Source organism: Bos indicus, chromosome 11 (genome assembly GCF_029378745.1).
Source record: "Bos indicus isolate NIAB-ARS_2022 breed Sahiwal x Tharparkar chromosome 11, NIAB-ARS_B.indTharparkar_mat_pri_1.0, whole genome shotgun sequence".
Classification (NCBI taxonomy): Eukaryota; Metazoa; Chordata; class Mammalia; order Artiodactyla; family Bovidae; genus Bos; species Bos indicus.
In genome coordinates this window covers 102,179,554-102,194,868 of record NC_091770.1, presented here as the reverse complement: position 1 = coordinate 102,194,868, position 15,315 = coordinate 102,179,554, and the positions used below count along the sequence as shown (strand labels likewise).

General features: G+C 46.5%; 1 protein-coding gene across 3 annotated transcripts in view; it reads left to right on the top strand.

Moving 5' to 3' along the window:
- The window catches only part of TTF1 (transcription termination factor 1), a 28,957-nt gene that overhangs the window by 110 nt on the left and 13,532 nt on the right, over positions 1–15,315 (top strand). For 2 of the 3 annotated variants that reach the window (XR_002181840.2, XM_019971052.2), the window contains exons 2-5: positions 5,220–6,244; positions 9,570–9,790; positions 11,215–11,400; positions 12,548–12,626. Coding sequence is in view for 2 of the 3 variants with exons in the window: in XM_019971052.2 (XP_019826611.2) it covers positions 5,238–6,244; positions 9,570–9,790; positions 11,215–11,400; positions 12,548–12,626 (1,493 nt within the window). In the remaining variant the exon portion in view is untranslated. Of the gene's footprint in view, positions 1–3; positions 6,245–9,569; positions 9,791–11,214; positions 11,401–12,547; positions 12,627–15,315 lie in introns of those variants that run through there. The other variant, XM_070799494.1, reaches the window with a different exon arrangement.

The following is a 15,315-nucleotide window of genomic DNA, read 5'->3' as shown; positions in this document are numbered from 1 at the left end:
TGCTTTTCAGTTGTTCCGGTTTTTTTCCCCCAGTGATCGTGTCTGAACCAAGCTGTTTATGGCCGCTTGTCTTCATCTCCCCAGAGGCCTGCGTTGGACCCAGGTCCCCAGGGATGGACGTGGTGCCTGTTTTCTCGCAGCCGCTCCAGGCCCTTCCACGCGGGAACTTTCGTTGTTGTTGTTGTTGTTGTTTTTCCTATCAGCCCCGGAATGCCCGTCCCGGGGCCGAGCGGGGTCTTCATGGAACCCCAGAGTGGAGAGGGAATCCGGGACCAGGCTTGGGCACATCCCTGCAAGACAGGAAGTGGTCTATTCTGAATATAAATAGGGATAAATGCATATAAATAGGGATGCTGCTGCTGCTGCTAAGTCGCTTCGGTCGTGTCCGACACTGTGTGACCCAATAGACGGCAGCCCACCAGGCTCCCCCGTCCCTGGGGTGAACAAGGAGTGGGTTGCCATTTCCTTCTCCAATGCATGAAAGTGAAAAGTGAAAGTGAAGTCGCTCAGTCGTGCCCGACTCTTCGCGACCCCATGGACTGCAGCCCACCAGGCTCCTCCGTCCATGGGATTTTCCAGGCAAGAGTACTGGAGTGGGTTGCCATTGCCTTCTCATAAACAGGGATAAATGCGTATAAATAGGGATAAATGCATATCCAGGGAACCGTTTAGGAAACAAGCAGGACGAGGAGACCGTAGCCCTTAGGTGGCCGGTTACATCCCTCCAGAGCTAAGTGCCGGAAACAGCTGGATTGTTGAGAAACCCTGTAAGGAGGAGGCGGGACCCAGGAGGAATTAGAGGAAGTGATTTTCAAACTTAAGACTAGTTATAGCGCAGAAAGGTAACGCAGAGGGAAATGCATTCCTGGGAGAATGAGGTGCTTTTGTAAATCCCCTGATAAACATATCGTATATTCTGGGGACATAAAGAAAACAGGATGTCTGAAACCCACAGAAAAACGAGAGGTGGAGAGGTGGTCTTGGACCAGACTAAATCATAAAGGGAATGGTAGATGTGTAAGGATTTGGGATTCTGTCTTAAGAACAATGGAGAGGCCATTAAAAAAAAAAAAGGTTTTTAGTGGGGAAGTGACCCTATATATAAAAGGTTGTGCTAAGTTCAAGAAACCAGGAGGAGCAACATACAAGGTATTTACCAAAAAGAAAGAAACGGATGGAAGGTAAATGAATATTTAAAAGAATTATCTGCTCTGTTCATTGTTATTAAGAGAGCTCGAGAGAATTCTCTGGTGGTCCAGTGGTTAGGACACCATGCTTGCACTACAGGGGACACGGGTTTGATCTCTGGTCAGGGTGGCTCAGCTGGTAAAGAGTCCACATGCAATGTGGGAGACCTGGGTTCAGTTCCTGGGTTGGGAAGATCCCCTGGAGAAGGAAAAAGGCTACGCACTCCAGTATTCTGGCCTGGAGAATTCCATGGGCTGTATAATCCATGGGGTCAAAAGAGCTGGATGGGACTGAGCGACTTTCACTTTCAGGGAAGTAAGATCCCACAAGTTGTGTGGTGTGGCAAAAAAAAAAAAAGAAGTTTTGTTGTGAAAGGGAGGAAAGAGAATAGCTAGATGGGACTTTGGGATTGGAGGATAGTGGCATCCTTGTGTTTTAAGTTAGAAAATAGTCTGAAGATTGTTGGACATTGCTAGAAGGGATCCAGTGCAGGAGGCAGAAGGGGAGAGACTGGTTAGCTGATGGATCACCGTCTCTCTGAGGAGGAGGAGGAGGAGGAGGAGGAGGAGGAGGTTGGATCCAGCACACAGGGAAGAAATGGTCTCTGACAGGAGAAGAAACACTTCCTTTGCAGCAGCAAGAGGGGAGAACAGGGCAAATGCAGGCAAACATGTTAGATTTGGGGGAACATATTTCTTAGCTAATGTGTGTAAGGCTGTGAGGTCTGAGGCAAGTTAATCTACTTCAGGTCAGAGTGAAGGATGAAATATTGTAGCTTGTTGAGCTACAAAATTCGTGTGTGCTAAATCATTTCAGTCGTGTCCAACTCTTTGCAACCCCATGGACTGTACCCCGCCAGGCTCCTCTGTCCATGGGATTCTCCAGGCAAGAATACTGGAGTGGGTTGCCATGCCCTCCTCCAGGGGATCTTCCCAACCCAGGGATCGAACCGGTATCTTCTATATCTCCTGCACTGGTAGGTGGGTTCTTTACCACTAGCGCCACCTGGGGAGATTTGAAATAACCATTTCAAGAAGAGTAGGCAAGTGAGCCTTCTGGAGCACTGCTGTTCTCAGAAAACGTAAGAACACAAGCCACGTGTGTCATTTAGAATTTGCTAATAGCTACATTAAAAAAAAAAAAAAGGAAAGAGAAGTAGGAATGCACATACTGAACGATATCCAAACCATCATTTCATCGTGAAAGCAATAAACAACAGTTATGGGTGAGCTCTTTCTCTGTCTCTGTTCCAAGTCTTTGAAATGCAGTATGTATTTACGCTTAGATGCAGTTTGGCCTAACCACGTTTAAGTACTCAGCAGCCTCGTGTGGCTCGTGGCTGCCGTATTGGACAGCACAGAACTAGAGAGACAGGGCTCAGTTGCTGGTCACTGCTCAGGTCCCAGCTGTCATCAGCAGCCAAGGGCTTAAAGCAGTGCCCATCTGCCCAGTTGTGAGTTTTTTCCTCCAACTGTTCTTAACAGTTCCAGAGCAACCAAAGAGAAAGCATTAATTCATTCTCAAAACGTATTTATTGGATTCCTCCCGTGAACCAGGCACTGCTAGACGCTGGGGCTCTGGTAGTGGAGGAGACAGCCAAAGCCCGCTGGGCCCTCTCTGAACAGGCTATCGAGTTGCAGCCGTTACACTGCTTACAGCTGAGGTCTCAGAGAGTCAGAGATGGGTGTCCATGTGTCTGAGTGATGCCAGGACGAGAGGCCTCCACCAAAGCTCCTGGTGCCTCCGTTGCAGGTACAATCATGAGGCTGGGGATTTGGCTTTTAGTCTGATCAGTCCACATGTTTGTCGTTCCCAGACCTTCCAGCTACACAGTTCTTTTTTTTTTTTTAATATTTGGCTGCTGCAGGGACGTTCTCCAGTTGTGGCGAGCAGGGGCTGCTCTTGGGTGCAGTGCACAGGCTTCTCATCGGGGGGCTTCTCTTGTTGCAGAGCAGAGCACGGGCTCTAGAGCGCAGACCCAGTCGCTCCGCAGCATGTGGGACCTTCCTGGACTGGGGATTGAATTCAGGTCCGCTGCATTGGTAGCGGGGACTCTTAACCACTGGACCACCAGGGAAGCCCCACAACTCTTACAGTTTCTTTACTACCTAGGAAAAAGTAGGTACCTTCTGTAGAAAATATGCGTAGCATTCCGAATTGAAAGACCATTGATACAGAGAGGTCTCCAGAATCTGTTAACTGAAAATCACAAAATGCAGATCATAAAATACAGAGGGGCTTCTTAGGTGGTGCCAGTGATAAAAACCCCGCCTGCCAAGAGACAGAAGAGATTTGATTCCTGGGTGGGGAAGATCCCCTGGAGGCGGGAACAACAATCCAATCCAGTGTTCTTGCCTGAAGAATCCCATGGAGGGAACAGCCTGGTGGGCTACAGTCCAGAGGGTCACAAAGAGCCGGACACAAGCACAGTGACTTAGCACTCACGCACCTTCGGTGTGAGAAGGAGGGCTACGCAGAGGTCACTTTGATGTTTGAACCCTGTAAACATACTTCCTACTTACAGAGAAGTAAAGTCTTAAAAATTGAAACCAGAAGCAGTACAGAGCAAGGAGAGAAGACATGTTTGTAAAATTATATTTTTAACCATGTCTTTTGTGAAGTACATATCTATTCCTGTACTTAACCTCCAGAGTGCACATGCTTTGTATAAGAACTGACTTGGAGGCCTTATTAAACTTCATTCCAACTAACTGCAGAACTTGGACTCCTCTTTGAACCACTAATAAGGCCCATTCAGCCTCTTTCTCAAAGAGGTAATCTTTTAGCTTGAGGTCAGTGGTTGCCTGCTGTCCTCGCTGTGAACCACAGCTGGGCTAAATGCTGTAAAAGAGAAATAGTTTGCTGTGAAAGTATATTGTCTGGGGAATAGACAAAGCCCAAGCAATCAGGAAAACTTTCTTTTCTGTCTTTCCCTTTTGTAGATACTTAGTACATTTATATCCTTCATTTGCTTGCTTTTAACACAAGTGAAAGCAGCCTGTGCCCTTGTTCTGCCCCTTGCTTTATAAAGTGAACTATTTAAGGCAGTCAAGTAGCGTAGACAAAAATATAACAAACACCCCTGTACTCATTACTCCAGTTAAGAAATAAAAGACTGCAGGGACTTTCCTGGCAGTCCAGTGGTTAAGACTCTGCACTCCCACTGCAGGGAACAAGGGTGGATCCCTGGTTACAGAACTGAAATCCCACATGCCGTCATAGGGCGTGGCCTAAAAAAAAAAAGGAAGAGAAAGAAAAATTTACAGATATGAGAGAAGCTGGCTCTCTGCTAAGCTGCTAAGTTGCTTCAGTCGTGTCCGACTCTGTGTGACCCCATAGACGGCAGCCCACCAGGCTCCCCTGTCCCTGGGATTCTCCAGGCAAGAACACTGGAGTGGGTTGCCATTTCCTTCTCCAATGCATGAAAGTGAAAAGTGAACGTGAAGTCGCTCAGTCCTGTCTGACTCTTAGCAACCCCATGGACTGCAGCCTATCAGGCTCCTTCGTCCATGGGAGTTTCCAGGCAAGAGTGCTGGAGTGGGGTGCCATTGCCTTTTCCGAGCTGGCTCTCTACTTGTCCCTAATCCCTGATTTGCCAGTTTACTGTGTTTATAGTTTTGCCACATATATATCCATTCAGAAAAGATACATGAAACTGTTTTTTTGTGTTTTAAATGTAATATATTTGGTTGTTATTTAGTCTGACTCTTTGCAAACCCATGGACCATAGCCCACCAGGCTCCTGTGTCCATGGGATTTCCCAGGCAAGGATACTGGGTGTGTTGCCATTCCCTTCTCCAGGGCCAGAGCGTTGTTCTCAGCTAACTGGTTTTTCTTCCTATATCATAAAGGCAATGGAAGCAGACAAGTGAATTATAGTGAGCTTGCTGTGCATTTAGAATAATAGGACATTTATAATCATGACTCCAGGCTTATCGTTTGTCATGCAATTTCATCTTTCTGTGATTTTGTTTTCTTTATTCTGAGGCTAATGTATAAAATGCTCTGCAAAAATAGACTGTGTTGTTAAGTTCCCCTACAGGAGTAAAATGGAAAGAGAATCAAGCAGCTTAGAAACCCAAACTCCCATTTTCGTGAAGAAAAAGGCTAAGCATTCTAAACATAAGGACAGACATCGGAGGCATTCCCAGGAGAGTTTCAGAGCCGCCCCCCTGGCAAACGAGCAGTGTGACATAACAAAGAGTAAAAAAAAGAGAAAGGCCAGCCAGCGTCTCGTTTCTTCTCCTTTGAAGATATCAGAAATCTGCGATGAGACTGAAATGGCCACATCTAAACCCAAAAAGAAGAAAAAGAGAAGAAAAAGTGCTTCGGGAGTCGACGAGGAAACAGGTGTTGCGTACATCCTGGTGGATAAAGAAAATATTGAGAACACACCTTTCAGAAGCGATGTGGACGTCGTTTACGTTGATGCGAGCAAGGAGCAGAAGTCGACAGAACGGCCTGAAGTAGACGAACCCCATTCAGGTACTAAGCCACGTGAAAACACGTCCGAGGAGCTGCACAGTGAAGTTCGGAAGAAGAAGAAGAAGAAAAAGCATAAAAAACGTCAGAGGGAAGTTGAATCCTGGGATGCTGTCCAGGAAAGTCCGGGTGCAAGCATCGCCCTGCCCAGGGCAGCCTCCCAGGAGCAGGAACCGCAGCCTCAAGTGGACCAAGAAGAGGGAATCGTGCAACTCTCAATGTCTGCGGGTCACAGCAAGTCCAGGAAAAGGAAGAGGAAGCATCCAGATCCCCCAGAATTCGAGGCCTTGGCTGCGCCCGAGAGGGCCCAGAGTGTGTACTCGGAGGGATCCCGAGTAGCCGACGAGGTCGAGACTTCAGGAGGCAGTCAGGATTCCAGCGGCCTCAAGAAAAAGTCTAAGAAAAGGAAGCGAAGATCTCTTGAGAGCACCGTGGAGCCTGGTGATTTTTCAGTGCCCAGGAGGAGCTCTGAGGACACGCCTCTTGATTCCCTGGAAGGTACCTTGGTTGAAGGAAGTGCGAAACCCAGGCCACAAGAGGAGAATCCCCAGGCCTGTTCCAAAAAGGTGCAGAGGTAACATGATGGTGTACGTCTTGTGTGTGAATCCTGCCTGTGACCTCTTTGTTTAGCCGAGCTATAGTGAGTGCTAGAAATCATGAAGAGGTGGACCATCCGGGTGTAGAGTGACGTGCGGAACTAACTGCATAACTTGTCAGGGACCTTCCTTTCTTCATGTATATAATAAGGCAGTTAGATTCTGTTTTCATGAGAACTATTTTTTTTTTTTACTTTTGTATTCAGTTCAGTCGCTCAGTCGTGTCCGACTCTGCGACCCCATGAACCGCAGCACGCCAGGCCTCCCTGTCCATCACCAACTCCCGGAGCCCACCCAACCTATGTCCATCGAGTCAGTGATGCCATCCAACCATCTCATCTTCTGTCTTGCCCTTCTCCTCCTGCCCTCAATCTTTCGCAGGATCAGGGTCTTTTCAAATGAGTCAGCTCTTCACATCAGGTGGCCAAAGTATTAGGAGTTTCAGCTTCAACATCAGTCCTTCCAATGAACACCCAGGACTGATCTTTAGGATGGACTGGTTGGATCTCTTTGCAGTCCAAGGACTTTCAAGAGTCTTCTCCAACACCACAGTTCAAAAGCATGAATTATTCAGCGCTCAGCTTTCTTTATAGTCCAACTCTCACATCCATACATGACCACTGGAAAAACCATAGCCTTGACTAGACAGACCTTTGTTGGCAAAGTAATGTCTCTGCTTTTTAATATGCTATCTAGGTTGGTCATAACTTTCCTTCCAAGGAGTAAGCATCTTTTAATTTCATGGCTGCAGTCACCATCTGCAGTGATTTTGGAGCCCAGAAAAATAAAGTCACCCACTGTTTCCACTGTTTCCCCATCTATTTCCCATGAAGTGATGGGACCGGATGCCATGATGTTAGTTTTCTGAATGTTGAGCTTTAAGCCAACTTTTTCACTCTCCTCTTATACTTTCATCAAGAGGCTCTTTAGTTCTTCTTCACTTTCTGCCATAAGGGTGGTACCATCTGCATATCTGAGGTTATTGATATTTCTCCCGGCAATCTTGATTCCAGCTTGTGTTTCCTCCAGCCCAGCGTTTCTCATGATGTACTCTGCATAGAAGTTAAAAAAAAGCAGAGTGACAATATACAGCCTTGACATACTCCTTTTCCTACTTGGAACCAGTCTGTTGTTCCATGTCCAGTTCTAACTGTTGCTTCCTGACCTGCATACAGGTTTCTCAAGAGGCAGGTCAGGTGGTCTGGTATTCCCATCTCTTGAAGAATTTTCCACTGTTTATTGTGATCCACACAGTCAAAGGCTTTGGCATAGTCAATAAAGCAGAAATAGATGTTTTTCTGGAACTCTCTTGCTTTTTCGATGATCCAGCGGATGTTGGCAATTTGATCTCTGGTTCCTCTGTCTTTTCTAAAACCAGCTTGAACATCTGGAAGTTCATGGTTCACATATTGCTGAAGCCTGGCTTGGAGACTTTTGAGCATTATTTTACTAGCGTGTGAGATGAGTGCAATTGTGCGGTAGTTTGAGCATTCTTTGGCATTGCCTTTCTTTGGGATTGGAATGAAAACTGACCTTTTCCAGTCCTGTGGCCACTGCTGAGTTTTCCAAATTTGCTGACATATTGAGTGCAGCACTTTCACAGCATCATCTTTCAGGAATTGAAATAGCTCCACTGGAATTCCATCACCTCCACTAGCTTTGTTCGTAGTGATGCTTCCTAAGGCCCACTTGACCTCCCATTCCAGGATGTCTGGCTCTAGGTGAGTGATCACACCGTCGTGATTATCTGGGTCGTGAAGATTTTTTTAGTACAGTTCTTGAGTGTATCCTTGCCACCTCTTAATATCTTCTGCTTCTGTTGGGTCCCTACCATTTCTGCTTCTTTCTTAATACCTTCTGCTTCTAATTAGGTCCGTACCATTTCTTTTGTACTGGGTGTAGCCAGTTAACAACGTTGTGATAGTTTCAGGTGAACAGTGAAGGGACTCACCCCTTACATATACATGTATTCGTTCTCCCCCAAATTGCACACGCCCCTCCCCCGCCCCCCACCTCCAGGCGGCCACGTAACACTGAGCACAGTTGCTTGTGCTATGCAGTAGGTCCTTGTTGTTTATCCATTTTAAATATAGCAGTGTGTGCTTGTCCATCCCAACCCAGCAACTATTCCTTCCTCCCATCTTCCCCCCTTTCCCCCGCCCCGCCACCACAACCCTAAGTTCCTTCTTTATGTCTCTGACTCTCTGGCTCTGAAATTCTATGCATAAGTTTAAAAGGCATTTTAAGACCCCAAAGTTACCTTTGTCTATATGCACATGGATAGGAGAAAGGATTAGAGGACTTAGAATGTTACTGGAGCTGAAGAAAACTTGAATTAGGGTTCTCCCAAATAAAAGAAGTTTGGATATTGTTATTTACATAGTTATCGTTTAAATATGCCGGCTGATGAATAAATGCAGGAGTTTTCTTAAACCACGTTATCTGAGTTCCGGGCGCTTGGGACAGGTTTCCTCCCCATTTCCTTATCAGTGACTTTCTTCTCTTTGCTGACTAGAAGATTGTCCTGGCTTGAAGTAGAAGTTTTAAATGGCCTAGGGCCCAGCTCACATCATCCTCCGTGTCATCTCATCAGGGCATTTTAGATCACTCATAATGAGGCAGGAGTGTTCCGGGCTCCTGGTTCTTGTACTGAGCTGTGAACCTGTGAAGACTTGACCCTTTGCTCAGACAAGCGAATACAGTTTCAGTTTCATTTTTCAGTTACCTGTCTGAGCAGCTAGCTGATATAGTTGACTTCTTAGTCAACTATATCAGCTAGCTTTGGACAGCTGATTGGAAGTTTCTGGGGATGAATTAGAAAACTGTTTCTTTATACTGCAAAGGGGAAAAAATACAGCCGTTGTTAACTGCACTGAAGTAGTGGTAACTATGAAGACCCTAAATATTGACTTACCTAATTAATGACCATTATTACAGAACGTAACTCACTGAAAGAGTCCCGGAGGTGTCTTGAGTATCCATGAGCGTAGAAGAGGGCCTGGTTTATGAGGAAGTCAATGTCTGAAACAATAAAGTTGAGAAACACTAATATAAGAAGCAGTACCTTGTGGAAATAGGGCTTAGGGCTGCGTGTTTACCTTCTTGTCGGCCCCAAAGGCATATCGAGTTAGTAAAGCTGTTCAGTACATTAAAGAGTTCAGACATCGTGGACTGAATCAACTGCAGGATCCCTGCAAGCTTTAATGTTGTCACAGTCTAAATGAGAGTCATTGTAAGAAAAGAGTCTGAAAGCCATTGGGCATGTGACCCATCGAGGTTAATCAACCCAGTTTTTCTCCATAGGTCAGAACCTACAAATGACGACGAAAGCAATTCGGCTAAAGATTCCGTAGCTAAATACTTATCTGAAGATTCGCGAGATTCCGAAGATCCGGAGGTGGACTTGGAGTCTGCAGTGAAGCAGCTGCAGGAATTCATCCCGGACATCAAGGACAGGGCTGCCACCACCATCAAGCGGATGTACCGAGATGACCTGGGGCGGTTTAAAGAGTTCAAAGCCCAGGGTGAGCTTGTGGCCTGAGCCTGAACGTTGGTCAGATGTCTTCGCTATTAATATGTGTGTAAATTGCCCGGACCTCCTTGGTGCACAAGTTCCGCTTTATAGGTTTACGGGAAGCGTCCCTTAGCTGCTTTCAGCTTCATCTCCTTCCAGAACCATCATCTGTGCTATAAAATTAGCAAAATAAAGTGCAGTGGTTTTCCTGTTTTTTGACGCAAGTTTTGGTAGGGGAGATGAGGGAAGAACAAGGCTGAAAGAACCCGGTGAACACAGATGAAGCCTCTAAGATGTGGGGAAAGAGGTTAAGTGGCTAAGAGGCTGGGAAGGATGCACCAGTGAGATTAAATGAAAATACTTGTATCAAATATCGGCTTTGATGAGATGTAATTTCCAGGGTGTTAATTGGAGGGTGAGCTGGTGGTAGTTGCCATGGTTTCAAGCATTACCTGGCTTGGTCTCCTCGTTGATTTCACTGTGTTACAAGAACCTCTCAAAAAGCCTATTGGATTTCAGAATGAACTGCAAGTGTAGGGCTTCGTGCTGCAAGTGAGTGGTATTTACTCATGACTGTCTGCCGTGTGACACCCGGTGCCACTGGTTACTGACAAAAGTAAAAGGGGGCGTTAGCCTTGTAGAATTCATCATGTTGATAAGATTAGTTTTTTAAAAAATAGACAAACTAAGCAAGAAGAACAATTCATTGAGCAGTATCTATAAAGGACCCCATTTTATTTCTGTATTTTATGCTGACATTTTGATTAGTGTGTATTTTATGAAAAGATTTTAAAAATAAGTCTGGGACCTCCTTGGCGGTCCAGTGGCCTCCTCACTTCCACTGCAGGGGGCACAGGTTCAATGCCTGGTTAGGAACTAAGATCCCACATGCCATGTGGCTTGGCCAAAAATTAAGTCTAAGAATGGGAAGGTTGTGTAACGCAGTAATTAATAATGAGACTTGAGTGCTTGGAATTATGACAAGGAATAGAACGTGAGTCGCAGTGACCTTGACCCCTCCATCCCCCAAGGCCCACACACACAATACACATACGTGTTCACGTAAGCGCAAGCCAGTTGGCAGCACTGCTTTAGGGGACTGGGTGGCAGAGGAGAGTGAAGGGGGCTTCTTTTAAACTTCTGTTTCAATAGTTTGAATTTTTAATGTATGTTACTCTTAATATTTCTTTAAAGTAACTGTATAAGAAGGGATTGATGGCACAGCAGAGGTCACACTGGAGTAGGATGACCAGGGGAGACTTGGGGAGGACAGAGTGGCTTGAGCTGAACTCTTTAGGGGAGCAGATGTCCAGGGCCCAGGCGGGGGCTGCTCCCTGACCCGAGGGGAGGGGCTGATAGGCACTGTGTCATAAGTTGCTAAAGACTTAACATTGGTGCCTTTTTCTCCCCCCCCCAACCGCCCCCCAATCCTAGGGGTCACTATTAAATTTGGCAAGTTTTCCGTGAAGGAAAATCAGCAGTTGGAGAAGAATGTGCAAGAATTCCTGTCCCTGACGGGAATCGAGAACGCAGACAAGCTGCTGTACACAGACAGATACCCGGAGGAGAAGTCTGTGATCACCGACTTAAAGAGGAAATACGCGTTCCGAGTGCACATTGGTAAGTTTAGACCTGGGGCTCTTTGAGCCTCCACAGCCTTCCAGCCTTACATGTGTGATCACGGCGATTACTGAGCGCGGGGTCTGGCCCACCACTGCAGCAGCGCGTGGTGGCTGCTGTGTTAACAGTCCTTTTACTGCCAGCCTGTACTTCCAGGGCTTTGGAACGTGTTCACTAGCGCGTTGACAGGTATTGTAAGGAATGATCAGCTTCCGGGTTTCCTGCATGCTTACGCCCAGTCCTGTCCGACTCTCTGCTACTAGGTAACAGTTGCAGTTTGGGGTCCTCTCACAGTCCTGTACTGTGTATTTTTTTTTTTTTGCATATACTGCAAAAAGCGCATCCCTCTGTGTGCCAGCATCTCCCAGGGTCTTTAAGTAGAGCCATGTGTGTGCTTGAGCTGGGACCCTCGTCCTGGAGGTATCCTTGAAAAGTCGGAGAAGGTCATGAAGCAGTATAGGTTTGGACTGAAAAAAAAATCTCTTGTGACTCCCCCGGTGGTCCAATGGCTGAGACTCGGTGCTCCTAATTCAAGGGACCTGGGTTTGATCCCTGGTCAGGGAACTAGACCCCACATGCTGCAACTGAAAGAATTTCCACGCCACGACTAAGACCTGGTGGAGACAAATTAATAATAATAATAGTAAATCTCTGTTGTATTTAAAGAGGAGGATTTCTTAGGTTTTTGTCTGGAATGCACAAAGGAAAGCAGAACAGTCAGCCCCGGCTGGGGGACCGTTTCATCTCTGGAGTGGAAAAGCAGGAAAAAGCTTATTTGCTTGGAAAAGTTTTTTGTTTTATCTTATAGAGAACTGCTGGCATGTGTCCTCCACCTCAGCCTCCCCTTCTCCTAATTCAGTGCCTGTGCCTTATGAGGTTCTTTTCATGAATTTAGTAGACCAGAAGCCAGAGAGCCTCCATACTATGCATGTAGTTTTCAGAGACCATCAAGGAAATGGGATTTTATATCAATATATCTGCTTCCCAAGACAGCTTCCTGCAGGCCATAGGAAATCCCAGCCTCCATCTGGGGTCTAGGATTGCTCGTGTAGTAAAAAGGGGCTCTCCTGGGTTTCTTTTATAATTGCAACTGCATTCCCTGCCACACTCCCGGTGTCCCTCTGACCACCATCTGTTCTGGCTTCAGGTAAGGGCATTGCCCGGCCCTGGAAACTCGTATATTATCGAGCAAAGAAGATGTTCGATGTCAACAATTACAAAGGCAGGTAAGAAAAAAACGGGAACAGGACATTTCTCTGGTCTTTGTGATAATATAAGTCAAAGGGTCCACAACAAGATGGTGAAGATTCTTGTGTACGAAACGAGGTGTGTTGCCATGTGTGTGTCTCCAAGGACCCTTTCAGGTGTCACCTCTTGAGTTAATCTTCCACAATATCCCTCTTTTAAACCCCTAGTTTTTCTTTCTGCTTTTATCTTAGCACTCGCCATGTGCTGCCTCTTGCCGTTCCTCGTGAGGTTTTCTTGGTGGCCTCCCAAGCTGTAAGCTCCTTGGGAGCCCAGACACCCCTTCTCAGTGCAGCGTGTCTGCAGCACAGAGCCCAGTACTTTGGGTTTCCGGTGAATGTTGGAAGGTGGAGCTGAGCCACGAGTAAGGTCATCCCAGCGTGATTCAGTTGCATCAGTGCAGAGAGTTTCATGGGGCGATGGACAGTCTTTCCTTTCTTTTTTTCCTAAATAAAATACCCAATTATGGTCTGTTTCTAACACTCCAAATAAAACAAATGTAGATTGAGCCTCGGTTGTAGGTAAGCACTCTGCTTCAGAACAAAGGGATGAGCAGAAAAGCATCAGCTCCCGCCCATGAGGTTCCAGACAGCCACCAAGGGCTCAACCACTGATCCCACCTCCAGGAGGCAGACAGTGTGAACCTATCAGGGCCATCAGGTCCTCCTTAGCACCATGATTTTAAACCAAGACATACGTGTTATCAGATCTTAACACAGATATGACCTTGGTTTCTTTTTTGAAACTTTTGCTGAAAGAAATAAAGCTGAAATAGAGGAAAGGTGTTCATGCGGACTGAAACCTGTCCCCACCCTTCCCCAAGTCCCAGTGTCACACAGCTGTGGACAGAACTTTAAGAAAATTCACCAGCGATGACATGTTCAGTGGGACTTAAAAGAACACTTTTGCTAGATCAGTGTTGACAAATGCGGTAACCTAGGTGTGGGAATGAGGAGAAGGCAGTGGCACCCCACTCCAGTACTCTTGCCTGGGAAATCCCATGGACAGAGGAGCCTGGTGGGCTGCAGTCCATGGGGTTGCTAAGAGTCAGACACGACTGAACGACTTCACTTTCACTTTTCAGTTTCACGCATTGGAGAAGGAAATGGCAACCCACTCCAGTATTCTTGCCTGGGAAATCCTATGGATGGAGGAGCCTGGTGGGCTGCAGTCTATGGGGTCGCTAAGAGTCAGACATGACTGAGCGACTTCACTTTGACTTTTCACTTTCACGCATTGGAGAAGGAAATGGCAACCCACTCCAGTGTTCTTGCCTGGAGAATCCCAGGGACGGGGGAGCCTGGTGGGCTGCTGTCTATGGGGTCGCACAGAGTCGGACACGACTGAAGCGACTTAGCAGCAGCAGCAGCAGGTGTGGGAATGACGGTTTTAGAATGATGGAAATCTGTCGTTCTGATCATGCAGCTCATTGGTGCCACATTTATGTTGTGCTGGCCATGTACCCTAAGCATGTTTTTACAGGTTAAGGAATTCTTAAGTGGGAAAGCCACAGGAAGTCAAAAGTCAAAGAATTGAAAGGCTCCAAGGGGCTGCAGAGGTCAGAACACTTGTTTCCTCATTTTTGTCCACTCAGTTTCTAGGCACCTCTTTTCTGTGGCTGCAAAGGTGCTCTTAAGTCATTTTTTAAATCTCAGTAAGACCCTGCCTGCCCTGAGAAGGAGACTGCTGGAAAGGTTGATTCTTAGTGGTGAAGGATTGCCATTCAACCATTCTCTGCATTTTAGATACATTTCTGAGAATGCTGGAATCTTAACTGTCCTGAGATAGTTGTGGATCACTATCACTAGAGATGGTTAGTATTTTATAAAGGCTGCTTTCATGTCATATTAGTAATAATATCACCCACCACTTCCCCCACCCCATCCAGAAGGAATTGTAGAATGTCATAAAGATGGCTTTTTCTTCACTTAAACATTTTAGGTGTTTGATCTCAAAAATCTCTTTATAGTGCATTTTAGTTCTTTTCTTGAATATCTTTGCTTTTATGTGGGGTTCATAAACCTTAACTTCCTTAAACTGACAGATTTGTGCTAAGCCACCTGTCGTGTCTTTATTGAGTGTCTATTATGTGTCAAGCACCATGGGTACCACAGCGCAGAAAGTCCCCAGGGGCCCCGCCCTCCAAGGACGTCCCCTGCAGAGCTGTGCTGCCCGTCTCGGGACCACCACCCTCACACGGCGTAGAGCACTCAGGCCGTAGTTAGTCCAAGCCTTGCCGTTCTGAAGAATAAAATACTGGATTTAGAAGGCCTAGTGTGGAGCAGAAGTGAAGTGAAGGTCACTCAGTCACGTCCGACTCTCTGCATCCTAGTGCGTGGAATTCTCCAGGCCAGAACACTGGAGTGGGCAGCCTTCCCTTCTCCAGGGGATCTTCCCAACCCAGGGATCGAACCCAGATCTCCTGCATTACAGGCAAATTCTTTACCCGCTGAGCCACAAGGGAAGCCCCCTTATTCATACTTTGAGGTTCTGATTACATGTTGAAATGGCTGCAGGTTTAATACATTCAGTTCAGTTCAGTTCAGTCACTCAGTCGTGTCCGACTGTTTGCTACCCCATGGACTGCGGCACGCCAGGCCTCACTGTCCATCACCAAGTCCCGGAGTTTACTCAAATTTTAATACATTGGGTTAAATAAAATGTGTTATT